The sequence below is a fragment of the Ctenocephalides felis genome, unplaced genomic scaffold (assembly GCF_003426905.1).
Source record: "Ctenocephalides felis isolate EL2017-DRISC unplaced genomic scaffold, ASM342690v1 CF-g0.4_SCAFFOLD_00845, whole genome shotgun sequence".
Taxonomy (NCBI): domain Eukaryota; kingdom Metazoa; phylum Arthropoda; class Insecta; order Siphonaptera; family Pulicidae; genus Ctenocephalides; species Ctenocephalides felis.
In genome coordinates, this window is record NW_020536999.1 from 6,068,011 (window position 1) to 6,095,924 (window position 27,914).

Consider the following 27,914-nt stretch of genomic DNA (forward strand, 5'->3'; position numbering starts at 1 on the left):
TAAAAAAAAAATTAGACGTATTTTTGTAAATCCAGCAACCTCTTTAAAAACTTATTTTTTCTTTAGAATTTGTTCCACCTACAATTAAATTCTTTTCATATTGAAACAGCTGTTTCAAAATTGTGTCAAGACGTTTCGGTACAGACAGCTGCGTCATCTTTAGAAAAAAATAACGGAAATCTTCAGAAAAATATTACAGATTTAATAAAAAAAATGTACAAAAAATAAATTACTTCTATGTTCTCTCTATTAATCGCGTTAATGTTATCATTACAATTTCAAGATTATTTATTTCGTTATCAGGAAAATTGTTATCAAAAAAGTTCATTTACGCTTCATAGAACGTGCTCTAGAAAAAAATTATAAGAGAGTTGTGATTAAAATCGGTTTTAGATGTGAAATTTAAATGATATGTAAATTAAAATAATAAAAATATATTGATTGTAAATTTGCTCAAGAGAAAACAAATATTTATTAATAAACATCTTGATACTTTTTTGGACGTTGAAAATAATTATCAGCACACATATTTTTACTGATTTGTACTCACTTGTAATGATTTTTATTTAATAACTTGTGAAAATTTCATTGAAAATTTATTCCTCTTCAATAATAGAATATTTTTGCGATTTTTAGTAAAATTTGTATAATGGTCAATGATCTATATTTTAAAAATGTTTCTATTAATAAAAATAATAACTAAAATTGTTTTAATAGTTAAATATAGTATTACAATATATAGGTTAAAAATATAATTACAATATTTTTTTTTCCAGGTGTGATATGTATTCATTTTTGTTATTTGAAGAAATGTAAAAAAAATTCCCGAATCCATATATTGTAAATATGCAAAATACATTAGAGCGAGTTCAAACTATTAAAAAAAATTATTAAAGTGCATAAAATAGTTTATATGGAATTTTAGAAAATTTTATCTAGTTTCTGCTAAGCTAACTTAAAAAGAGTGTATGGAACAAATTTTTTGAGTTATTTGAAGAAATGTAAAAAAATGCCCCGAAGCCATATATTGTAAATATGCAAAATACATTAGGGCGAGTTCAAATTGTACATAATTTTTATATCAAAGTGTATAAGACAGTTTATACGGAATTTTAGTAAATTTTATTTAGTTTCTGCTGAGCTAACTGAAAAAAGTCGCCGGAACAAAATTTTCGAGGTATTTAAAAAAATGTAAAAAAGTGTCCCGAATCGATAAATTGAGAATAAGCAAAAAGGTAGCATATGGATAAAAATTATAAATCGTTCAAAAGCATTAAATATTCTTGAAACATATTAAATGAAATTAGAAATCACAAACAAATCATTCATAATCCAAAAAATCATAAGAAGTCATTGCATCTTAAATAAATATTAATCATCAAAAGTCACTGAAAATCACTAAAAATCAACAAAAATCTGGGAATTCCATTCAAAATTATTAAAACTTGAGGACAATAATGAAAATTCGTTTAAAAATCGATGGAAATTCTTAAATATCAAATAAAAATCAATAGAATAATTAAATACTGAAAAATCCTTACAAATAGTAAAAAAAACTAATATTATTGTACCAACGTAACTTTGTAAAATGTAATCAATGTAACTTTTTAAAAATCGTTTTAAATCCTTAAAGAAAATAATTTTGAATAAGTTCATCATAAATCAATTTAGTAATAATTTATCCTTACACTTATTTCATAATTATTTCTCTATGAACAATATTTTTATAATAAAAATTTTAATATCAAAAATAATTTTAATAACACATTAAGGAGCATAATTTTATTAACTTAAAAAAAAAATAATAAAAAAAATCCCTTAAATATAATTCTATAATATTTTTATATGTTAGTTTAATATTTAATAATTTATTGCAGTATTTAATTAATATTAATAAAATAAAACTTTACGTACAATTTTGACTTAAGGAGTTATTTGGAGTAAAAAGCTCTAACTAACTCATTATAAGACAAATTTTATAAAAATAATTAATAATAATAAATTCCTTAAAACTCATTTTATAAAATACATATGAAATTTATTACTTCTATTATGATTTGTTTGAAGAAAGAATTCCTAACAATAAAACAAATTTTATAATGAAAAAAATAATAATAAATTCCTTGAAACTTATTTCATAAAATGCATATGTAATTTATTGCCTTAAAATAATTTTGTACTTTTAAATAAATATTATTTATAAATGCACATAAAATACTAACCGTGTAAAATATAATTCTTTAAGTAAATCTCAATTATTAAAAACTCAAAAAGCACGTTTAACACACGTATAATATATAAACAATATTAATTAAAATTTACTAAACACTTTATACACAACGTTTAATAAACAAATTAAATCCTCAACCACACAAATATTTCACACTTTAATTCAATCCTTTCCGTGCACTCTCTTACAAAATCACATGTATCAATTCCCACAATTCTCAAAAATCACTTTTAGCTCTTTTATCCTAAAGTTTAAGCTTCACTTAATACTTTCTATATATTTTTGTCAATTTTTTCCACAATTCGTTTAACACTTTTGACGAAAACAAAAGCTCGGCGATTGTCCGTTACGCGTACCCTCGAACGACGCCTCGTTTCAGGTTAAAGCGCGATCGACGACTGACACGACGGCCGGACTTATTTTACTTTGCGATGGGAGAGGAACAGAGGAACGACGATGACGTAGACCGACAGTTGGGGGAAAAGTTGTAATATATAAATATATATATATATATATATATATATATATATATATACTAGCAAACCCGGCCAAGAATCGCTGTGGCTTTTATTAAAATCCACCTGATTAAAATTTGAATCTGTTTGACAACCAACATTTCAAACATTTGGTTAAAAAAATTATATCAATCCAAAAATAAATAAAATCCGGATTGAAATTTGAATATGATGGATCAATACTATTGATTTAAATCTTTTTTTTTAAACTTAATTAATGGAATGTTTTAAACTTAATTAATAAAATTATTAAAATTTGTAGCAAAAGAGTACATTACAAAATTTATAATGAATAACCAAGTGACTTTTATAAATTTGTTATATCATATTTGGTATAACATAATATTTACTTAGTAATGTAATGCCATTTTAACATGTTTTATGATGTTGTATAGGAATGTTTTCATTGGTCACATACTATTGTAAACTTGCTATAAACCCTTAATATTTTCTTTGAAATTTTTCCAGAAATATCTGATTTTTGACACTCAAGGATCTTACTGTATTTTGTTTTTTTTCTTCAATATGGGATTTGTACGTTATTAAATGTGGGTGTCTCAAGGGATACTTCTAGGGTCATTATTATATTCTCTAATCTTAACAAGTAATCAAAATGTCATTAAAAAACTTAATAAATATTTTAAAACAATTGAAAAATACATAAACATCATTGAAAATCAATATGAATCATTAAAGACTGTCATGTTCCTCTTAATATATTTTTCTTAGACAAATTGGAAAATAAAGAATTAGAGAATGATTCAAAATTTAAGACAACATATTGTTGTATTATAATAGAATTATATTAGATTAGGATTCATTTTCTCAGTTTGTCGTCAGTAGGATCCTTTCCATCATAAAGTTTTCTTAAAAACAATTTGAACGTATTTTTGAAAGCCCAGCATTTTTTTCAAATTTGTGATTATCAATTAGAATAAAATTAGTTTAAATCACTTAGAATATAAATTTCCGATTATAAATTGATATTCACACTATCACTGGGAATGACATATGTATGTTTCTGTAGAATCCGAGTCCAAATCTATCAAATGTGTATCATTCTATATACTTTCTACTAAGATAACTAAAAAATAGTGTCTGGGACAAAGTTTTCGAGTTATTTAACAAAATGTATAAAAGTGTCGCAAATTCATATATTGTAAATATGCAAAATACATTAGGGCGAGTTCAAGTGTATAAAACAGTTTATGTGGAATTATAAAAATTAATTAAATTAATTTAATTTTTTAAATAAATTATAAAAAAAGTGTATAAAACAGTTTATGTGGAATTTAAATAAATTTTATCTAGCTAAATAAAAAAGAGTGTCCTATACAAAATTTTCGTTTTATTTGAAGAAATGTAGAAAAATGTCCCGATGTATCTTTAGGAATTCATTATAAAATTTGAAAAACCCTTAAGAATTTTTAAAAAAGTTTTAAAAATGTATTTTTTAAGCAAAACACTGTTATTAAAAGTAACTTTCTGGAATTTCAGAACGATTTCAATTTATCAAGTATTAAAGATTCTGGTAAAAAAAATTAAATATAATTTTTGAACGTTCTAAAATCTTCCACAATTGGAAAAGTGTATGAAAAATATTTTGCTGAATTTGAAAATCAAGTAAATCTTTGCGTACTTTAGTTTGCTCGTCAGTAGAGTTCTATGCTCTAATTTTTAGCTTTAAATTCAGTTTGATCGTCAGTGGAGTTCCTTTTGTATTGTTGTAAAATCAATCCTACAAATTGATAAACATTGAAAAATCAAGATTTTTGATAATTGTTAAAGTTGAAAATTAAAAAAATCCGGTTCAATAAAACAGCTTTAAGAAGTCTTAAAAAATATTCTCGTTTTAAACAAATACACAGTTTATGATAAATTTTAATCCCCACAATTTTTTTTATCCTACGCCACTGTATTGCATACTACATATTACCACGTAACATCCGACTCAGCTGTTACTTATTTTTATCATCTCGTTTTACTAGAAACTCGTTTAAGTAAAAACGATTACAACTACATACCAATAATAGTGTACTACTAATACCAATACCACTTTAGTTACAACTACAAATGAAGTCATTGTATAACAAAATGCAATCGGTGGTATTACCAACAACAAGGGACTCTTGTCAGTAGAGTTTCGCTCTTACACTAATACAAATACATTCGGAGGAAGACGAACAAAAGCCCTAATAGACGGGCGGCTGATCGAAAATATTACTCAAAAGACAAACAAACAAAGATGCAACAAAGAATAAATTTGACTTTATTTTTGATATATATAGATAAATTAAGATATAATTTAATATCGCAGCGAGTGCAAAACAACTCTTCTGGAAAAGAGTTACACGTATGCAAAATTTGTTATTATACTTGACATCATGTTTTGCATGTTTTCTCAGTGTACTATATATAGCGCATTTGGGCACATGCGCAATACTGCACTTGAATTCTGAGAACTATGAAATTGTTTATAATAAACATTTATATTATGTTGATTGCCCATTACCGGTAATTTAGATTAAGCACCGGTTTAGAACTTATCAAGAAATTAGTCACCATAGAAAAATATCAAAGTCATATTGCAATTCGATTATTATTATTTACTATTTGTAGTGCAGTGGGCTTAATTGCGCAAACAAACTTGTTAATTGCGATCAATGCAATTTGTTTATATTAAACATATAAATTTAAGCGATACCCTTATCGATAATTTAAATAGGTTGTCGAATTATAAACAATTAGGTAATAAATTAGTCACCGTTATGTAGTTGAAAAACAAATTTGTTTTGTTTTATTTTTATACTCTGCAGAATTGTTTGCTTTTTGTACTATTTTGCTCGTCAGTAGACTTCTTTTTTCACTGGATTTTTTTTTATGTTTTTTACATACTGATAATTTAATTTTAATTGGGCGGAATTTTGCAATGACTAACATCAAATAATTATTTAAACTATTTAAATTCGCGATAGTATAATTTTATATTCCGTATTATTATGATACAAATTTAGATTATTACAACTAATTGTTTTACAGGATCAATTTTGTCGATTTTTTCTACTAGTTTGCTTATCAGTAGAGTTACTTTTATTAGAGTATATTTTATTATCAAATCAAAATTCATAATTTTCTTTAATTTGATCTTCAGTAGAGTCCCTTATTATATATCTACTTATATAACCACGAGATATAGAAATTTTATAATCACGACCAATAGAAATTTTCTCTTTTTTCTTTTTAGAATTTTTTTAGTACTTTCCTCGTCAGTACAGTTCCTTTTCAGACGATTTTCCATAAGAGGAGATTATCATAAGAAAAAAAAAATTCAATTTTTTTATCTTTGCTTGTCAGGAGGGTTTCTTTTATGGAGAATTTACATAAAAATAAGAGAAGTTTGTCGCCAATATTTTCCTCTCTTTGTTTTTGACTTTGCTCGTCAGTAGAGTTTCTTTTTCCTAATATTTTTGTACCTAGAAAAGAGATTTTCACCAATAGTATTCTCTAACCCCCACTATATATTTTTTTTACTTTGTTCGTCAGTAGAGTCCCGTTTTCAAAGAACTCACCAAGATGAAGGTATTATTAGTAATTTATTTTGTAATTTTTTCACTTTGCTCGTCAGTAGAACTCCTTTTTATATATTTGTGAGAGAAGATTATGGCAAAATAGATATTTTGCTTCTTCATTTTCCTGAATTTGCTCGTCAGTAGAGTTCCTTTTATATATTTAAGAGAGAAGATTATCACGAAAAGGAGATTTTGCTTCTTTATTTTTATATATACCACCAAAAAATATACAAGTTTGCTTGTCAGTAGAGTACTTTTACAAACAACAAAAGGAGACCATAATTTCATTTTCATTGATGGGAAATTTGCAATGACTAACTCAACAATATTTATTTAAAATATTTAAATCCATAAATTCTACATTCCTTCATTATTGATAGCAACTAATTGTTACTAAATTTGTTCATCTCGGAAATTGTTTTGAAAAATCGTGAGAAGATATTTTGCAACAATTTTATACAGGAACAATGATTAACTTGTCAAAGTCAATTAATTGTTTAAATTTCGTATGTCAATGATTTAAATTATCAAACAATTAATTCATGTGAGAGAAGAAGGAAAAGGAACTCTACTGATGAGCAAACTAAACATACTTCGACACATGAAGGACAAAAGGGACTCTACTGAACAAGAAAAAACTTCTAACGAGTAAAATACCAAAAAGAACTCTTGCAAAAAATAATGAAAGAAATACTTTTGGTGAAAAGCTCTTCTCGTTTGAATGTGAGTTCTCTGAAAAGGGAACTCTACTGACGAGCAAAATAAAAAAAAATCTAGGTAAAAATGTCTTTTCCTAGGTAAGATTTTCGAAAAACGAACTTTACTGACGAGCAATCTAGTAGAAAAAATCGACTAGACTCAGTCGAGTTGAAAAATAAGACAAAACACATTTGTTTTCCAACAATATAATAGTGACTAATATATTAGGTAATTGTTTATAATTCGACAACCTATGTTTCATTTAAATTATCGATAAGGGTATCGCTTAAATTTAAATGTTTAATATAAACAAATTATATTATTCGCAATTAACAAGTATGCTTGCGCAATTAGCCCAATGCACTACAAATAGTAAATAATAATATCAAATTGCAATTTATTTAACTATGGTGACTAATTTCTTGATAACTTCTAAACCGGTGCTTAATCTAAATTAACGATCATAGGCAATTAACGTTATATAAATGTATAGTATAAACATTACGTAGAAATCAAGTATATTGTTGCAATTATTCATAATGACTTTATTTACACCTTTGCAGTAGAGTTTTTGTTACTAATTCGGTGAGTAAGGGTCACAGAATAATTTGTATATTTTGTTCATCAGTAGAGTTTCTTTTGGTTTCAATGATCAATATTCTTGATATGAAAATTTTGGAGATTGATGCTGACATACAATCTACTTCACATTACTGGTTTCAATTTTCTTCAGTAATGCAAAAGTGTTTCTTGTTGCTCTTTTTCCTGTATTATGCAATCATCTTTCTAATTTTTTCCTCCTCGATTTGCAACAATAATGACAAAGACCATCACGCTCCGATTATCATCCGAAACGATTTTTGTTGCACAAGAAAAAAAAGTGTCGCAAAAGGAAAATCTTGACGATTTTATAACAATTTCCGGATTGAAGTCTTTGGGATTATTAGTGACCCTTAAATAAACGTAGATAAAAGACACTTCTATATTAATGTTTTCCCCGCTTCATAGGGGCTCTGCTAACTGCACGTAAAAAAAGTAGATAAAAAACTTTATAACTCAATAAGATGTATATAAATATATAATATGAAATTTCAAATCGAATTCCTATTACCCAAGACTTTATTATTACAACAAGTGGTGACATTTTGCGATGGCATCTTTGCTTCCAGGGAGACTTACTTGAAAGAGCAACAAACCTTGTCAAATGCCAAACTAACGGTTTAGAAGCAAGTTTGCGACATTACTTTGTATAAAACACGACCTACTGAACTTACTAAAAATACGAGGAAAAGACTGGAAAAGATTTGTGCACTGAGGGTTGGGTAAAAAATACATTAAAAAAGGTCATTTTTCTATATTTATTTGAATAACTTGAAAATTTTGTATCGGGCACTCTTTTTTTAGTTAGCTTAGTAGAAACTAGATACAATTTACTAACATTCTGTATAAACTGTTTTATACACTTTGATACTGAAATTTTGTATAGTTCGAACTCGCGCTAATGTATTTTGCTTAATACGATATATGGTTTTGGGACATTTTCCTACATTTTGTTAAATAACTTAAAAACTTTGTATGGGGCACTGTTTTTTAATTAACTTAGCAGAAAGTACATAAAATTTAGTTCAAATTCGTCAAAACAATTGTATACACTCCAGTACAATTTTTTAAAAAAAATATAACAAGTTTAAACTAACTTTTATATAAAAGGCAAAATAGTCAAATATGGATTCGGAACATTCTATTACATTTTGTTAAGTAACTCAAAAATTGTATATGGGGCACTCTTTCTTAGTTCTGTATAAACTTCTTAGTTCTGTATAAACTGTTTTATATACTTTCATACAAAAATTTGAATAGTTTGAGCTCGCCCTAATGTATCTTGCTTAATTCGATGTATGAATTCAGAACACTTTTTTACAATTTTTCAAATACCTCGAAATTTTTGAACCTGGCTCTTTTTATTAGTCAGTTTAGAAGAAACTAGACTAAATTTACTATAAATCCGTAAATACAATTTTATAACTACAATACAAAAATTTTGCAAAAAAAATTGTAAGGTATTTATTTTGCATATAATACAATATATGTATTCGCAGCTCTTTTTTACATTTTATTAAAAAAAAACTCAAAAAATTTGTTCAGGACACTCTTTTTTAATTAGCTTAGCAGAAACTAGATAAAATTTAGTATTTTACACTATAAACAGTAGAATATAGTCTTATATGAAAATTTTGAATAAATCCACTGTGAACTCGCCTTTGTATATTTTCCTAAAAAGTTTTTTGTGAGTTTTTTATAGAAGGTTTTGGGTCACTTTTCTACATTTTTCTGAATAACTCAAAAACTTTCTCCAAAACATTTTTTTAAGTTAGTTTAGCAAAAACTGGATAACATGAAAATAAATTTTAAAAAATCATTTTTCATTCATTCTCATATAAGACTATAATTTTCATTCCCATATAAGCAGTTTGTTACAATTTCATATAATTTTTTTGAAGAAATCCCCCTATATATATTCTCCTAATATAAGTTTGCCATACAAGAATTCGGGACAATTTGTTACATTTTTCTAAATAACTGAAGAACTTATTCCAAGCCACTCCTTTTTAATTAGCTTAGCAAAGAGCTTAGCACATTCACTTCATTTTCCTTTAAACAGTTTAGATTAATTTTATATAAAATTTTTGAATAAATCCCATGTAAACTCGCCCTTATATATTATCCTAAGTTTGCCATACGATATTAAGGAACATTTTCTGACAATTTTCGAAATAACTCAAAAACTAGATAAAATTTACTACATTTTAATATAAACAGTTTAATACAGTCTTAAACAAAAATTTTGTAGAAATTCACTAAAACTCGCCCTTACATATTGTTCTAATAAAACTTTGAAATACAAAGTTTCCAGACGTTTTACTACTTTTTTCAAAATAATTTAACAACTTTTTCCAGGACACTCATTTTAGATTAACTTAGCCAAAACTAGATGAAATTTCTTACATTTTTCTATAAACAGTTTAATATAATCTTATATGAAATTTTTGAAAAAATCCCAAGTAAACACGCCCTTACATACACATTGATCTAAGTCTGCCATACAAGGATTCGGGACATTTTTTTAATTTTTCTGAATAAAACTTTGTATCAGGACACTCTTTTTTATTTAGCTTAGCAGAAACTAGCTAAAATTTACTACATTTCCCTATAAACAGTTTTATTTAGTCTTATATGAAATTTTTGAATAAATACCATGTAAACTCGCCCTTATATATTGTCCTAAAATAAGTTCGCCATACAAGATTAAGGGACATTTTCTGTCAATTTTCGGAATAACTTAAAAAATTTATATGAGGCACTCCCACTTATTTAGCTTAGTGGAAACTAGCTAAAATTTGCTACATTTCCCTATAAACAGTTTTATATAGTCTTATATAAAAATTATGTATAAATGCAATGAAAATTCGTCCTTATATAGCGTCCAAAGTGTGACATACACAATTACGGGACATTTTCTGACAATTTTCAAAATAACTCAAAAACTTTATCCAGGACACTATTTTTAGGTTACATTATTATTTAGGTATATATTTACACTATATTGAATTGTTCATATGAAAATATATTAAATTTTATCTAGTTTTTGCTATGCTAACCTAAAAAGCTAAATAAATAAAGAAATTGTTTTTCAAAAAACTTTTCTTGTTTTTTATTACTTTTGGATTTTCGTTCGAAACTCTACAATATATATAAATATATATAATATATATATTTATATTTATACAAATGACATAATTAAATGTAAATATAAAACAACTATGACATAACACAAACTGTTAGGAAAAAAAGTGAAGTTAAGCAACATCAACTTTAAAATTAACATAAATTATTCACCGACAGTTTTGTTTTATCTGTTTTATATCATTCAAAACACTTTTCGGCATTTATAAAAGAAACAGAATAAGTAACAGGTTAAACGCCACGATAATAACAGAACATTTTCCCCACTAATTGATAAATAATTTATTTAAAAAAAAAAAAAATTTGTTTACTTTTCATATACACACGTATATGACCGTATATTAATTTTTTTTATTAACTTTTTATCGTCAGACACATATGACTGACACAACTATTATTAATGTGTTTATAACAGATGAATAATAATATGAAATTATATATTAAGGAAATCTATTTCTTCAAGTACTTGTACTTGATATAATTTATATATTGTAGATTGGAATAAAACGATTTAAATGGAAATAGATTGGAATGCGAGTGCATTAACTCGACTATAAATTATATATATATATATATATATATATATATATATATATATATATCTGTTATAAATAGATGGCAATTATAATAAATGCAGCTGCTGCCCAAGAGAAGAGTTCAATACACTAATTGCGAACAAATGATGATCATGATTGTAAATTTTTTTACATTTCTTCAAATACCTCAAAAACTTTGTTTGGGACTTTCTGTTTTAGTTAGCTTAGCAAAAAGTAGATAAAATTTACTAAAATTCTGTATAAATTGTCTTATACACTTTGAAACAATTTTTTTGTTTAGTTTGAACTCGCCCTAATGTAATGTGCGTATTTACAATATATGGATGCAGGATAGGTTTTTAAATTTTTGTAAATATCTCAAAAATTTTATTCCAGAGACTCTTTTTTAGTTAGCTTAGCAAAAAGTAGATAACATTTACTAAAATTGTTATAAATTGTCTTATATACTCTCATACAAAAATTTTGTATATTTTGAACTCGCCCTAATATATATTTGCGTATTTACAATATACGGATTCGGGACACTTTTTTACATTTTTTCAAATATCTCAAAAATTGGTCTGGGTACTCTTATTTAGTTAAATCAACAGAAACTAGATTAAATTTACTAAAATTCTGTGTAAACTTTTTTATACACCTCGATACAAATGTTTTGTATAATTTGAATTTGCCATAATACGTTCTGCATATTTACAATAAACTAACGTATACACTTTGATACAATTTTTTTGAATATCTTTTAAACCATTCGATTAGTATGAATGATGTATTATGGAAATATGTTCACAATTTAATAATAAACAATGTTGTCTAACATCAAAAACTTCTACAGCAACTCGATATACTTTAAAATCGCATCTGAAATAACTATCGAGTTGACATCTATAGTGCCACGACGTTATACAGTATCAAGTGGTTCGTGGATTTATTTATTGTATCTCGTGTAACTTTTAAAGCATTCGATTAATATGAATGATGTATTTGAGAAATATATTAACAATTTAATAATAAACAATTTTGTCTAACATCAGAAACTCCTACAGCAACTCAGTATACTCTTAAAACCACTTGGAAATCCAATAACGCGTCATCATCTCTCAAAAGTACACACGCTCCTTGTATCTCTAATAACTCCCAAACCATTCGATTAGTATGAATGATGTATTTGGGAAAATTGTACAAAATTAAATTATCTAAAATATTGTCTAACATCAAAAGTCTCTACAGCAACTCGGTATTCTCCAAAAACCTATTGGAAACCCTATTGGATAGCGCATCATAATTCCGCAAAAGTACACACGTCCCTTATATCTTACGTAACTCCCAAACCATTCGATTAGTATGAATGATGTGTTACAAATTTGTACAAAATTAAATTATCTAAAATACTGTCTAACATCAAAATACTCTACAGCAACTCGGTATACTCTAAAAACGACATGGAAACCCGATAACGCACCATCATTTCCCAAAAGTACACACGTCGCCTTATATCTCTGATAACTCCCAAACCATTCGATTAATATGAATGGCGTCTTCGACAAATTTGTGCCTAACATCATCAATATCAACATCCCCAAATTTTGTTTCTTAACAATTATCCACTTACCCTAGGCTGGCTTCTTTCCTAGCAGCATTCGCCTGTCTCCGTCTGGCGACAGCGTCGTTCCTGCCAACCCTCCTCACTTCTTCACCATCGCCATCTACTGATTGCGGATGCTCCTTCGGTTGTGGTAAGATCGGTGCACCTTTTTTTAATAGGATTTCCAATTTGCTCCGGACGTCGTTGCCGTCATCGTCCGGAATCCGGAAACTTTTAATAGTTCTCTCGGTCCGGGTCATCTTTCTGCGTTTGTTATTGTCATTTTCAAGAGTTTTTTTGGACGACAGTTCCAGGTTTTTGGAGTTCTCGCGTAAGGTTCTTTTGGAGTCGTCGTCGTCTGTGGAGTTGGCGTCTTGGTTTTTAATCCTGGAAAAAAATTGAAGGTTTGGTATGCGGTTTTGATGTCTAGTAATGGGCCAAAAAGCAAAATAATTTTTGCATTTCTCGACGTTTTGAAGGTTTCTGAACATTTTTAAGGCATACCTCAGAAGAAATGTATGTGTGAAATTTGAATTTGAAATTTCAATAATAAATATTCGAAAACGAAGTATTGTAAAAGTGTTCTAAATGTTAAACTAATAATACATATCCCGCTAAACAAGATACTTGTTCAAGCCCTTGTAAATATATTAGGATGTCAAATATCTTCCTTCCGCTTTTTTGCTCTTGGTTTATAATACAAAAAGGCGGAAGGGAGATATTTGACAACCTATTAATAATTATATTTATTAGATATTAAATACATTCAAAATGTTGATCTCGAAATGTAATTCGATTATTCGAATATAGATGTAATAATTACTAGCTATACATTTACTTATTAAGAGATTCTATAAATATATAAATATTATGTAATATCAGATAAAAAAAGCATTATAAATAAATGTATGTGTATGTGTATATAAAATTATATACACAATAAATGAATAAAATACTTGAATGGTTTAAAAAACATTCGATCCCTATTGATAGGGAGATGTGCTGATTAGTTTTTGGCAAAGGCAGGTCCAGCCGTTACGGAGATATGGAGCAAAGAGTGCAGAAAATACAAATCGAGTTTTTGAAAAAACGGAGTATCGGATTTGAATGATCTAAAAACATTCAATTTGTAATGATTGGGAGAAGTGGTTATTAGTTTTTGGCAAAGACAGGTCCAGCTGTTTTGGAGATACAGAGCTAAATGTGCAAAAAATGGCAGTTTTTGAATGAACTAAGCGTCCGATTTGAATGATCTAACTAGTGAGGCGCATGGCATCGTGCCCTAAGGCAAATTGCTGGAACTTCCCGTACCAAAAATGATTTTTTTTTAAAGAAGATTAACATTTTTGAAAAAAAAATTACTCTGAAAAAATTAGATTTTTGAGAAACTATAAATTTTTGACAAGAAAAAACTTAAAAAAAAAATGTTTCGCTTATTTTGACATATTTTGGAAACTCTGAACATTTTTTCAAAGCAATCGTACTGCTTTAACTGCATAGAGACGAAATATCGAAGCGCGTAAGCGCCGCGTCGCCGTCTAACGAATAAACATTGGTACGGAACCCATAGGAATGTAAACGAAATTTATACTTATTGTTAAAATCTCTATAAAATATCTGATAATTTGATGTGCATATGTCTAATGATCATTTTTGACCACCAAATGGCATTTTTTTTACTTTTTTTACTAGATTTCCGAAACCGCTAGACCTGCCTTCAGAAAAATTTGATCAGTTCTTCATCTTGTTAATACAAGTAAAATGTTTTTTGAATTAATCAAATCGGACGCTCCGTTCTATTAAAAACTGAGTTACTGTTTTTGGCACTTTTTGCCCCACACCTTCGGAACGGCTGGACCTGCCTTCGCCAAAAACTAATCAGCACGTCTCCTTATCAATACGAATCGAATGTTTTTTGAATTATTCAAATCGCTTCATCCGTGTTCCCGAAATCGTCGACAAAAATTTGTATCCGCACACACACACATACATCCATTTTTTTTAAGGTATGCCAAAATGTTCAGAAGGTTTTGAAACGTTAAGATATATAAAAAATTTCATTTTCGATTTTTTTGCGATTATTATAACTTGCCCTACGAGAATTAAAAAATTATTACATCTTTTTTATTTTCCATAAAATATTTTTGTAATTTTGGACTAAAAATTCGAAAAATTACCCAGGCTAAGCATAGTCTAAGCGCCACTCTGGTACAAATGTTCACCCAAGTGCGTTTAGACTGTTTATGCACTGGAGCACTTTTCCAATTTTGTGACAGGAAAACTATTGAAAAATGTGAAAATGCCGCCAAGCTAGGCACAGTATAAGTGAAAATGTCGCACATAATTATTAGCAAATGCGTTTAGACTGTGGCTATGCGGGAGCACTTTTGCAATTTTATGCAAATTAAAGGATACTATTCTGGAGATAAATTTGGTTTCAAATGATCTACATTTGATTTGCTCAGATATAATAAACAAGATAACAAAAATAATGAAAGTTACAGTATTTGTTGTAATAATATATTTGAAGACGTTTAAAATTTCTCGAATAATTCATTACGGTACGGAAAGTTCCAGCAATTTGCCTTAGGGCACGATGCGATACACCACTAGTTTCTTTTTCAGTTTGCGTGTTGCTTTTTAAAATTAAATAAAAGAAGAACTTTACTGACGAGCAAAATTAAACTTAAAAACTTAAAAACGAACAAACTAAATTTTGATACAAAATATGAAAAGGGACTTTACTAACAAGCAAACTGAGACGGAAATAAGACTCTGCTAACAAGCAAACTGAAAAAATAAATAATAAGGGACTCTACTGACAAGCAAATTGAGAATAAAAATAAAAAAGAAACTGTACTGACGAGCAAACTAAAAATAAGAAATAAAATATAAAACAAACTCTACTAACAAGCAACATTAAGAAAAACTAATAAAAGGACTCTACTGACAATAATATTTTGGCAAAGTTTAGTATTATGTAGTATATTTAGTATTAGTTTAGTCCATTTGGATACAAAATTTGACGTCTGGACAACGTCTGAACCGATTTGGATGATACAAAAACCGTGTTGATTTGTATTGATCCAAACTTAGGAATTTTGTTAACATAACAGACGAATGTTATGGCAAGGTTATTTCCATACAAGTTCGTTCTAAATATTAGTAAAACCATGTGGTTGCAATAAGGCGTGTTTCTCAGGTTGCCGGATAGAAAACGTAACCTAGAAACCGCATAAAGTTAAATAACAGGGTCTTTCTGACCCAGCTTCATAACATACGGGTGACGTTGCTGTTTATGTGTAAAAAACCTGAATAAACAACAAATATATGACATTTTGAGAGTATTTAATGTGATTCAGTAGCATAACGTATGCAAGTTGGACCGTAACATAGCCTTGCTATAACATTTTTCTGTTATGCGGCAGATTAGTGCAATGGATTTAAATATAAAGTTTAACTTTTTTCAGAAATGAATACCTGAATAAATTTTAATTTACAAAATAGAAATTCACCTTTAATAGATCAATTAATATTTTCTCATAATCATTCAATATTAATTATTTTATTAATTACAATTTTAGTAGGATATATTATAAGATCTTTATTTTATAAAAAATTATATAATCGTTATTTACTTGAAAGACAAAACATTGAAATTATTTGAACAATTTTTCCTGCATTTTACCAAAATGTCCAGAAAGGGTTGAAACGTAAAGATATATAAAAAATTTTCATTTTCGATTATTTTTTTGTGATTACTATAACTTGCCCTACGGGAAGTGAAAAAACTTTCTGCTTGTATTGGCAAAACAATTGCTTTTGAGGATAAAAAATCATTACATCTTTCTTTATTTTCAATAAAATATTTTTGTAATTTTGGATTAAAAATTGAAAAAATTACCCAGGCTAAGCACAGTCTAAGCGACACTCTGGTACAAATGTTTACCCAAGTGCGTTTAGACTGCTCATGTACTGGAGCACTTATTCAATTTTGTGAAAACTATTGAAAAATGTGAAAATGCCGCCAAGCTAAGCACAGTATAAGTGAAAATGTCGCACGGAATTATTTGCAAATGCGTTTAGACTGTGACTATACGGGAGCACTTTTTCAATTTTGTGTAAATTATTAGGCAACTATTTTTTTTTTTGAAATTGAATTCGAAATGAAATAACGATTGCTAATGTAATAATTGATTTATGATTTACTTTTGATTCGCTCAGATATAACAAGATAGCAAAAATAATGAAAGTTACAGTATTTGTATTTATTTGATTAAAATTTCTCGAATATTTCATTCCAGCAATTTGCCTCAAGACACGATGCCATACACCACTAGTTACCTTCTGCCATCGTCTGAAGACAAATCCGAGGCGACCCCTTCGTCAATTGGCGAATCCGAACAAGAAGCAGCAGTCTGTTTATCACAATTGGGCGTACTGGCAACTTTACTTGTCCTAGAAATCTTTGGACAACTTCCCAGCAGCATATTGCTGCAATCGTCCTGAATTCCGCTGTCTTCCTTCAATTTCTGCTGCTGCTGCTGGTGCTGATGACGACTTGTAGTCGCTGATTTTATGTTCCTTGTCGATCCTGGTTTGATATCAATCGAGTTGGTGCTGCTTTGATCTAGAAAATTGAAGAAAACTTAAAAAAACTGTGTGTAAGTGTGAGTGTTTGTATGTGTGGATACAATCTTGCGTCGACGATTGTGGGAGCACGGATTGACCAATTTGAATGATTCCAAAGACATTCGATTCGTATTGATGGGGAGACGTGTTGGTTAGTTTTTGGCAAAGGTAGGTCTGGACGGAATTTAGGAAAACTTAAAAAAACTGATGTGCGTGTGTGAGTGTATGTATGGGTATGTATGTGCGGATACAATCTTGCGTCGACGATTGTGAGAGCACGGATTGACCGATTTGAATGATTCTAAAGACATTCGATTCGTATTGATGGGGAGACGTGCTGCTTAGTTTTTGGCAAAGGTAGGTCTGAACGTTTAGGCGGTACGGAACAAAACGTGTTGAAAAATGTCGTTCCTCAATGTGTTTACTAAATACTAAAATTACTAAACTATACAGTTTTGTAATAAAAAGTATGAAATATTTGCTACTATCTGAACAAAAAACGTGGAAAGCTTTTGATCGAAAACAGAACAATTTGATTAAAGGAGCTCCTCAGGACGCACTGTTTGTACTACAACTTTGTAATTTCAGTATAATGTTTCTCAAAGTGCTTACTAAATATAAAAAATACTAAACTATATAGTTTAGTAATAAAAAGTATGAAATATTTGCGTCTATTTGGTCAAAGTATATAGAAAACTCTTGAAAACAGAATACACACTCTAATTAAACGAGCTCCTCAGGACGCACCGTTTGTACTACAACTTTGTAATTTTGATATATTGTTGATCAATATGTTTACTAAATATAAAAAGTACTAAACTATATAGTTTCTTAACAAAAAGTATGAAATATTTGCGTCTATTTGATCAAAGTTCGTAGGAAACTCTTGAAAACAGTATATAGACACTTATTTGACAAGCTCTTCAGGACGTACCGTTTGTACTACAGCTTTGTAACTCCAGTATGTCATTTCTCAAAATGTCTACTAAATACTAGAAATACTAAACTATATAGTTTCTTAACAAAAAGTAAGAAATATTCGCGTCTATCTGCACAAAGTTCATAGAAAGCTTTAAGTCTTATTAAACGAGCTCCTCAGGACGCACCGTTTGTACTACACCTTTATAATTTCAGTATATTGTTCCTCAAAGTGTTTACTAAATATAAAAAATACTAAACTATATAGTTTTTTAGCAAAAAGTATGAAATATTTGCGAATATCTGAACAAAGAACGTAAAAACAGTACACAGAATATTATTAAAAAGAAAACCCAAAACAAATCGTATGTGTGCGTGTGTGTGTTTTTATGTGTATGTATGTGCGGATACAATCTTTCGTCGACGATTACGGGAAAACGCGTGAACCGATTTTAATGATTCAAAAAACATTCGACTCGTATTGACCGTGAGATGTGTTGATTAGTTTTTGGGAAAGGCAGGTCCAGACGATTCGGAGATACAGAGCAAAAAGTGTGGGAACTGGCAATTCGATTTTTGAGAGAACGGAGCGTCCGATTTGAATGATTCAAAAAACATTCGACTTGTATTGACGGAATGAAGAATTGATCGCATTTTTGGAAAGGCCAATACCTGCGGTTTCGGATATGCTGAGGAAGAAGTTGAAAAAAATTCCATTCAGTGGTGAAAAATTATCAATAAAAATCATGACTATTGATACAAATAAAATGATTGGTATACAAATGAATAATGAAATACAAATGAAGAATGAAATACAAATAAAATTATTGGTAGGCAGGTAAAATGTTGATCATGTATAAATCAAATTATCATTATTATAAGTTTTCGGGAGGCACCGTTTGTACTACAAGTGTGTTACTTTAACAATAGAATATATATTTAGTAACTTCTACCTCCAAAAATGTCGACATTTCTCGTATTGTGCGTGGGCACCCGTTTGTGACCTAAAATTCAAACTCGTCGATTGTGAATGTATGTAATTGTAATTGTAATGATTTCATTCGCAATAATGAATGAATAGATTTAATAACACATTACATGCACATTACAAGAACACTTTCATTTATTTTCTCAAATCCGTGTGGTGTAATTTATAATATTAATTTGCGTCATTTGTACTTGTAAGTTTTCACACCGATGGGTTTATTAACATTATGTAACAGATATATAAAAATTACAAAGTTGTAGTACAAACGGTGCGTCCTTAGGAGCTCGGGTAATAAGACTGAAAGCTTTTTATGTACTTTGTGCAGATAGTCGCAAAAATTTCTTACTTTTTGTTACTAAACTATATAGTTTAGAATTTTTAGTATTTAGGAAACATTTTGAGAACCAACATACTAAAATTACAAAGTTTTAGTACAAACGGTGCGTCCTGAGGAGCTCCTTTAATAAAACTGATAATGAAAGCTTTCTAGGTACTTTGCGCAGATAGTCGCAAATATTTTATATTTTTCATTTAAAAACTATATAGTTTAGTATTTTTAGTATTTAGTAAACATTTTGAGAGACAACATATTTAAATTACAAGGCTGTTGTACAAACGGTGCGTCCTGAGGAGCTCGTTTAATAAGACTGATCTAAGAATTCTTAAAAAAATTAGTTACCATTTATGTATTATAAAGCAATTTGCAATCAGACGTACAAATTTTGATAAAATCATTTTTAATTCAAAATTTTGTTTGAAAAGTCATCGATATTAGTATTTGCTTTTAAAATGGACATTTTGAAAAATAATATTGCCAAATTACAAGACTGTACTATAAATAGTATAGTAGTAATCAAATAAATACTAAACAAATTGCCTTAATGCACTTGAGTAAATTTTGTGGTTTGTTTAAAAAAATGTTAATAACTCGAATTGGATTAAAAAAATCATCAATTTTAGTATTTGTCGTTAAAATAGACGTTTTGAAACATAATATTATAAAGTTATTACACTATTTTATACAAAAAACCTAAAAATCCCACGCGCGAAAACAGCTTTACATCCTAAAGCCGCCATCACATGTGCTCGTCCCCATACAAAAGCCTTTACATTTGGCATAAACAAAAACGCAAGTGTGGGAGGGCATTAGCTTAAAGCGCGTTTCACATTGTGCAACTTATACAAAAATTATATAAATAAATAATTATAAATAAGTTAAAACGTTTTTTGATAAACTTGCGTGTTTTAAACATTTTTATAAATATTTTTTTCAGAAATATTTCTCCAAAAATGCGATTTTTGTATAAGATTTCCAAAAATCTTTGATTGGTAGTTTTTGACATTTTTTTTATCCTTTTTTTATTTTTTACTTGTCAAAGTCTTCCTCCTAAATTGGTCCCTGATTTTCCTCAATTTCGGAGGCGTAGCCTGGCTGTCAGCCGTTGATTTTCTGCTGGTGGTGCTGGAGGTGCTGTTAGTGCTGTGCAATTCCATACGCAGAGTAAAAAGGCGGACGCGCTCCTTGATCGACAACCAGGGCCTCGTGTCCTCATCACGGGCTATTTACATACATACATCTACACATGTTCATACATACACACATTCTATAGATACATTAGATAGAAGGAAATACATTTTTGGTGTAAGATCGAGAATAAATGAGATAAATGAAACTAAACTAAACTCTCAACACTATAACAGATATGATGACTTAAGTACTTGTAGTTTTTTCACTTTTTTCAATGTAACTTTTTATCGCAAAGTTTTTTTTGAAATCTGTTTTCAAATTTGGAAACTAGATGAAATTATTTAAAACCTTCACTAACATCATTTTCACAAAAAGTACAAAAACAGCTGCAAGCTCAAAAACAAACATCAAGATAATTTTGAAACCCTTCCCCATATGTATATTCTATGACATTGCACTTTTTTCACTAATTTTAACGTAACTTTTTTTTGCAAAGTTTGTTTCAAAATCTGTTTACGAATTTAGAAACTAGATAAAATTATCTAAACATCTCACTAACATCATTTTTATATAAAATTAACACAAAATTAACTATAAGCCCAAGAATAAGCGAGTCAATACCAAACACTACCTTAACATTTGTATCCCTTATAATGGTGTACTTTTGTTACTCTTTTGGGTGTAACTTCTTTTTGCAAAGTTTGTTTGGAAATCTGTTGGAAACTAGATAAATTTTACAAAAACTTTTCCTCACATACATTTTCTACAAAACTAACACAAAAAGAACTACAAACCTCACATTATACAAAATGAAAATGTAAACACACTTCTAAAGCGTTTACTTATAATATCCTTCATAACTTTTGAAGCGTGAAATTAAGCAAAACGCACCGGTAAAGTATATCCATCATAAGTTCTAAATTATTCCTTTTTTATGAATGGTGTTTGAGGAAAATTTGTACATAAATAAATTATTTCAAATATTATCTAACATTATAACATCCTACAGCAACTCGGTATACTTTAAAATCGTCAAAAAACACAGAATTGATCTAAATTAAGCAAAAAGACATGGACAAGGTATATCTAACATAAATCCTAAATTATTTGTTTGTTATGAATAGTGTTTATGGAAAATTTGTACAAAATTAAATTATCTATATTATTTACAAACATTGTGATAACCGACAACAACTCGGTATACTTTAAAATCCTTCAACAAAACGTCTGAACGCTCCAAAAATGAATCTATAATCCCCTTAAATTAAATTAGTACAAAATTAAATTTATTGTGTGAAATTCAAGTCCATACAGCAACTCGCTATACTCCAAAAAAATAAAGAATGGTTGTAATATTTACCTCAAAAATAATTCTACTTATAAAACTTCTCGCAATCGCTAAAAAAAATTATTTAAAAAAAACTGACAGTAAAAATACAAAATTACAAAATTGACACATCAATTGTTTCTTTGTCGTAATTTAGTAAATTATTTACAAATTTGAGTTAATTATTTTATAGTAGATATTGTATACTATGTATATTGTATAAAATACTCATATAATTCTATAAATATGTATATTTTCGCGGAAACAATAAATTTGGACGTCGTCCAATGCCAAAAAACTTTATCATTTGCGAATTCTATAAATAAAATCGCACACTTGTTTATATTAAATCTAAATCTTGCACATGTTCTGTTTATTTTCAAACAGAAACAGAAAGGAAAAATAAAAAATGAATTTGGAAAAAAAACTTAGCAACTCCTCTTCATATATCAAAAATTTTAGTCACTATAAATGTAAGTAAATTTTAATAATAAATAATAAAAATTGGTATAAATTTTGATTATCGAATAAGGGTACAAAAATAATATACATACAGAAAGATATGTAGATGTTCTTGTGTTCTTTACAATTTTAATCAAAATTTTGTATTGGAGTTTATAAAACTAATTATGAGGATTTTTAGTAAATTTTATCTAGTTTCTTCTAAACTAAATCAAAGAGAGTGCCCGGAAAAAACTTTTTATGTAATTTACAAAAATGTATTGAAACGTTCTCTTCATATATTGAACAATTTAGCCACTATATATAATTGCGATTTCAAATGCGTTAAGCTCAAAATTTTGTTAAAGATCATAAAAAACTATTTTTGCAAAAATTTAGTAAATTTTATCTAGGTTCTCCAAAACTTACTCAAAAAGAGTACCCGAAATAAACTTTTCAAGTTATTCAAAAAATGTAAAAAAAAAAATCTAGTCTAACTCTTTATATATTGAAAATTGAGTTATTATATAATTGCGCTTTCAACCGTGTTTTATTCAAAATTTTGTTCAAGAGCATAAAAAACTATTTTTGCAAAAATTTAGTAAATTTCATATAGTTTATCCTAAACCAAATCAAAAAGAGTGCCTGGAACAAACTTTTTGTGTTATTTGAAAAAATGTGAAAAATGTCACGCACAATCCAGTCACAATCGAACCATTTTTGCACAAAGAGAAATACAAGCCTAAACCTAAAGACAATTTTTGATATACTATTTTTAATGTAACTCTTGTTTGCAAATTTTGTTTCAAAATCCGTTTTCAAATTTGGAAACTAGATAAAATTATCTAAAACTCTCACTAATATCACTTTTACATATAATTATTACAAAAAAACTACAAACCTAAATGCAATCATCAATACCTAAATACAACCTGCAATCACCGATTGCTTTTTCGCTCTCACATTAATTGTAATTTTAAAGTATACCGAGTTGCTGTAGGGTTTTGTAGTGTTAGAAAATTTTATACATACTTAAATTTTGCACAAATTTGCCGAATACAACATCAACATCGGACGAACGCTTCAAAAGTTACAACAGATCAAACACACCCCAAACAATTTGTCAACTCTATAAAATCTCACGAAAATTATATATTTTCAATTACAATTTTAAAGTATACAGAGTTGCTGTAAGGCTTTATGATATAAGAAAACTTTGTACACAATTTCATTACGTAAAAATTTCCAAATTTCAAATACATCCCTTACTTTAAACCAACCGTTTAAAAACTACAATAAATATACCAAAAAAATACACAATATCGTTTTACCTGAATCATCGGACATGGTAACATCATAACTAGTGTCATCAAATCCGGACAACATAATTTAAAAAATAATAATACACAACACACTAAGACATTTGTAAAAAATAAATATAAATAAATAAATAAATATAATCCTAAAAATTTACAAAACTAACACATTATTAGTTAATAAAGAATTTAAGTTAATTTAATAATAAATGATGTTTGGGAAGCGAAATTTTGTTTTCTGTTGTATTTTGGACAAACTGTCAAAAATGTAATTGATATAAAATTATATATACATGTATAAATAATTATAAATACATGTATAAATTTTTATATATACATATTTGATACAAATATGTAAAGTTCTATAAATATTTTAATTTTTAAATTTAAGTTGCACAATGTGACGCAGACTTTAAGCTAAAGCCCTTCCACACTTTACGTTTTGTATTGGACGCTCAACAATTTGTGTGAGACTTTGTATGGGGCTGAAGAAGTGTGGTGGCGTCTTTAGAATGTAAAGCTTGCTTTTCGCGTGGGATTTTTAGGTTTTTTTGTACAAAATTGAGTAAACTTATAATATAAACTTATATAATTGAGTAAGTTTTATAAAAAGTATGATATTGATTTATTGTCGTTTAAATAATTATATGACATCATATACTTAGACAGGAACATAATTTTAGATAAATTTTTGAATATTTTGACTAAAAATTTGGTAAAATATTTATAAATTAATAAATTCAATATGTATGAATCAATTTATGCTCGCAAATAACATAAATTTTTTTTTCAAGTTATTGGCACCAAATTTGGCAAAACTAAGACAATATCCATAATATTACCATCAAAACAAATCCAATGCCTTTGCTTTCAAATTGTCCCAATTACTTTCATTAAAAATTTGTTTTTTTTTTAAGATTTGATTTAAATATAATTTGTTACTCACATTGACTCGTCGACTCGTCATTATCATCAGATTCTGGGTCAGTTTTGTTGACATTTTCCTGGGATTTTCCAGCATCCATATCCGACCAATTTTTCACCTTTCCTTGGACTTCTTTATAAGCATTCAGCCTAAAAAATAAAACAACATTAATGAACAATTTATTAATAGACATGTAAAGCCTCGGTTCAAATATATTTTAAATTTTAGGTATTAGCTCTTAAAAAACCAATCAGGAACAAAATCTGAAGTCCCACTCCAAAGATCGAATTTTAATAATATTTAAATTTCGAAAATTCGATACTAGAAAATAAGTCTTTCATCGTTTTTACCTACAAAATACTATATATCTGATTACTCTTTTGAAATCCAAAGTCTTTTTTATATTTTAATCTGAAACTTTTATTAACAAAATTCAAAGATGTAAAAAACTCAAAAGATTATGATAAAATTTCACATCCACAAAACCTAAAATTTATTTAATTAAAATCCAAACGATATAAACTTAATTTTAATCATAAAATCCAAAGTCTCACAATTTTGCATCATACAGAATCGATAAAAACTAGCTGTAAGTGGAATTCTGTCTTAAGGCATTAAGGCATCGTGCCTTAAGGCAAATTGCTGGAACTTCCTGTACCAAAAATTATTATTTTTTTAAAAACAATTAACATTTTTGAAAAAAAAATTACTTCGAAAAAATTAGATTTCAGAGAAAATATTATAATAATATAAATTTGGAACGGCTAGACCTGCCTTCGCCAAAAATCAGCACGTCTCCTTATCACGTCTCCTTATCAATACGAATCGAATGTTTTTTGAATTATTCAAATCGGTGGATCCGTGTTCCCGAAATCGTCGACGAAAATTTGTATCCGCACATACATACACACACACACACATACATCCATTTTTTCTAAGGTATGCCAAAATGTTCAGAAACTCCTGAAACGTAAAGATATATAAAATTTTTCATTTTCGATTTTTTGCGATTACTATAACTTGCCCTACGGGAAATTAAAAAGAAATTTTAACAGAATCCATTATTCAAATACATTATTAAATTCATGAAATTTTTCACTATTTATATTTAAAAATTAAAGAACTTATAAACAATTTGTTTAAAAAGTTTAGTAAACAAAATCCAAAGTTTAACAAATTATAATATGAATAATAAGTTGAATGAGATTGTAACCTTAACAAAATCCTAGGCATCTATTCTGAAACTTTTTACTATTTCTTTTACCAGAAATCCAAAATCTCAGTAAAGTTTAATTAACAAAATCCAGAAAATCCATCTTTTGACCTTAAAAATTTAATTACCATTTTGAGCCTCAGAATCCAAAGTATCTTCTTATCAATCAACATAATCTAACTATTATTAGTAACTCTGTTTTTATTATTTACCTTATCCAAAATCGAAAGATGTAGGTCTTGGTATAAAATTTTAAACTCCTAGCCTAGTCTAAAAACATTTTGTTTTAAATAAAAACCAAAATCTTAAAAAGCCACTAAATGATCTTAAATTTTAACATCCAAGTGCCATGAAAACTTTTCACTATTTTCAATAACAAAACCTACACAAGTAAAATTTTGAAACACTCTCTACTGTTTTATTTGTACATAATCCAAAGCCACATATAAAAAAATAATAATAATAAGTTTGATTAACTCTAAATTGCAAAAAAATCCAAAAAAATCTAACTAATTCTAAGTCATAAAATAGATTCTACTTGCACAATAAAAACTTTCCACAATGTTCCCGAACAAAATACAAAGTTCTGTTATAAAAATTAGGGGTTCGGATCACAAAATCTTTTCACAATTTTCCTAAACAAAAGCTTCTGAAGAACAAACTCTTAGTAATATTTCAAGATGTAAAATCCTGCATATTTTTTCCAGAATTTCCACAAACCTACTAACCAAGGCAATTTCCGAGCCCATTCGATTCGATCGAGAACTCGGTCAAGTGGGGAAATCCCCAAAATAGAACTCGCTCATTTTGTCAGACATTAGGGCGACGTTACACGGAACGGTAAAATGAACCAGAAATAAAACTAGCTGTAAGTGGAATTCTGTCTTAAGGCAATTAGGGCATCGTGCCTTAAGGCAAATTGCTGGAACTTCCCGTACCAAAAATTATTATTTTTTTTTTAAAACGATTAACATTTTTGAAAAAAAATTACTTTGAAAAAATAAGATTTTTGAGAAACTATAAATTGGACAAAAAATTAGTTTTATTTTGAAAAAAAAAATTTTTTTTTTAAAAATTTTTTTTTTAAAAAAATTTGTTTTTTTTGAAAAAAAATTTTTTTTTCTTTATTTTGACATATTGTGGAAGATCTGAACTTTTTTTTCAAAGCAATCGTACTGCTTTAACTACATAGGGACAAAATATAAAGCGCGTAAGCGCCGCGTCGCTGTCTAACGCATAAGCATTGGTACGGAACCGATAGGAATGTTAACAAAATGTATACTTATTGTTAAAATCTCTATAAAATGTCTGATAATTTGATGTGCATATGTCTAATGATCATTTTTGACCGCCAAATGGCTCATTTTTTTACTTTTTCCTCTATATCTCCGAAACCGCTGGACCTACCTTCATGAAAGTTGTATCGATTCTTCATCTTGTCAATACAAATAAAATGTTTTTTGAATTATTAAAATCGGACGCTCCGTTCTCTTAAAAACTGAGTTACCGTTTTCGGAACTTTTTGCCCCGTATCTTCGGAACGGCTTGACCTGCCTTTGCCAAAAACTAATCAGCACGTCTCCTTATCAATACGGATCGAATGTTTTTTGAATTATTCAAATCGGTTGATCCGTGTTCCCGAAATCGTCGACGAAAATTTGTATCCGCACATACATACACACACATACATACATACATACATACACACACACATACACACACACACACACACACACACACATACATCCATTTTTTCTAAGGTATGCCAAAATGTTCAGAAACCTCTGAAA

At 28.2% G+C, this 27,914-nt stretch overlaps 1 protein-coding gene across 2 annotated transcripts in view; it reads right to left on the reverse strand.

Moving 5' to 3' along the window:
* LOC113370413 (supervillin-like) overlaps nt 1–27,914 on the reverse strand; it is an 85,941-nt gene that overhangs the window by 52,379 nt on the left and 5,648 nt on the right. Inside the window, exons 1-4 of one of the 2 annotated variants that reach the window (XM_026611089.1) lie at nt 26,337–26,385; nt 24,933–25,060; nt 17,241–17,526; nt 12,924–13,283 (exon numbers count right to left, since the gene is read on the reverse strand). In XM_026611089.1, the coding sequence (XP_026466874.1) occupies nt 12,924–13,283; nt 17,241–17,526; nt 24,933–25,011 (725 nt within the window). In that variant the 5' untranslated portion in view covers nt 25,012–25,060; nt 26,337–26,385. Of the gene's footprint in view, nt 1–12,923; nt 13,284–17,240; nt 17,527–24,932; nt 25,061–26,336; nt 26,386–27,914 lie in introns of those variants that run through there. The other variant, XM_026611081.1, reaches the window with a different exon arrangement.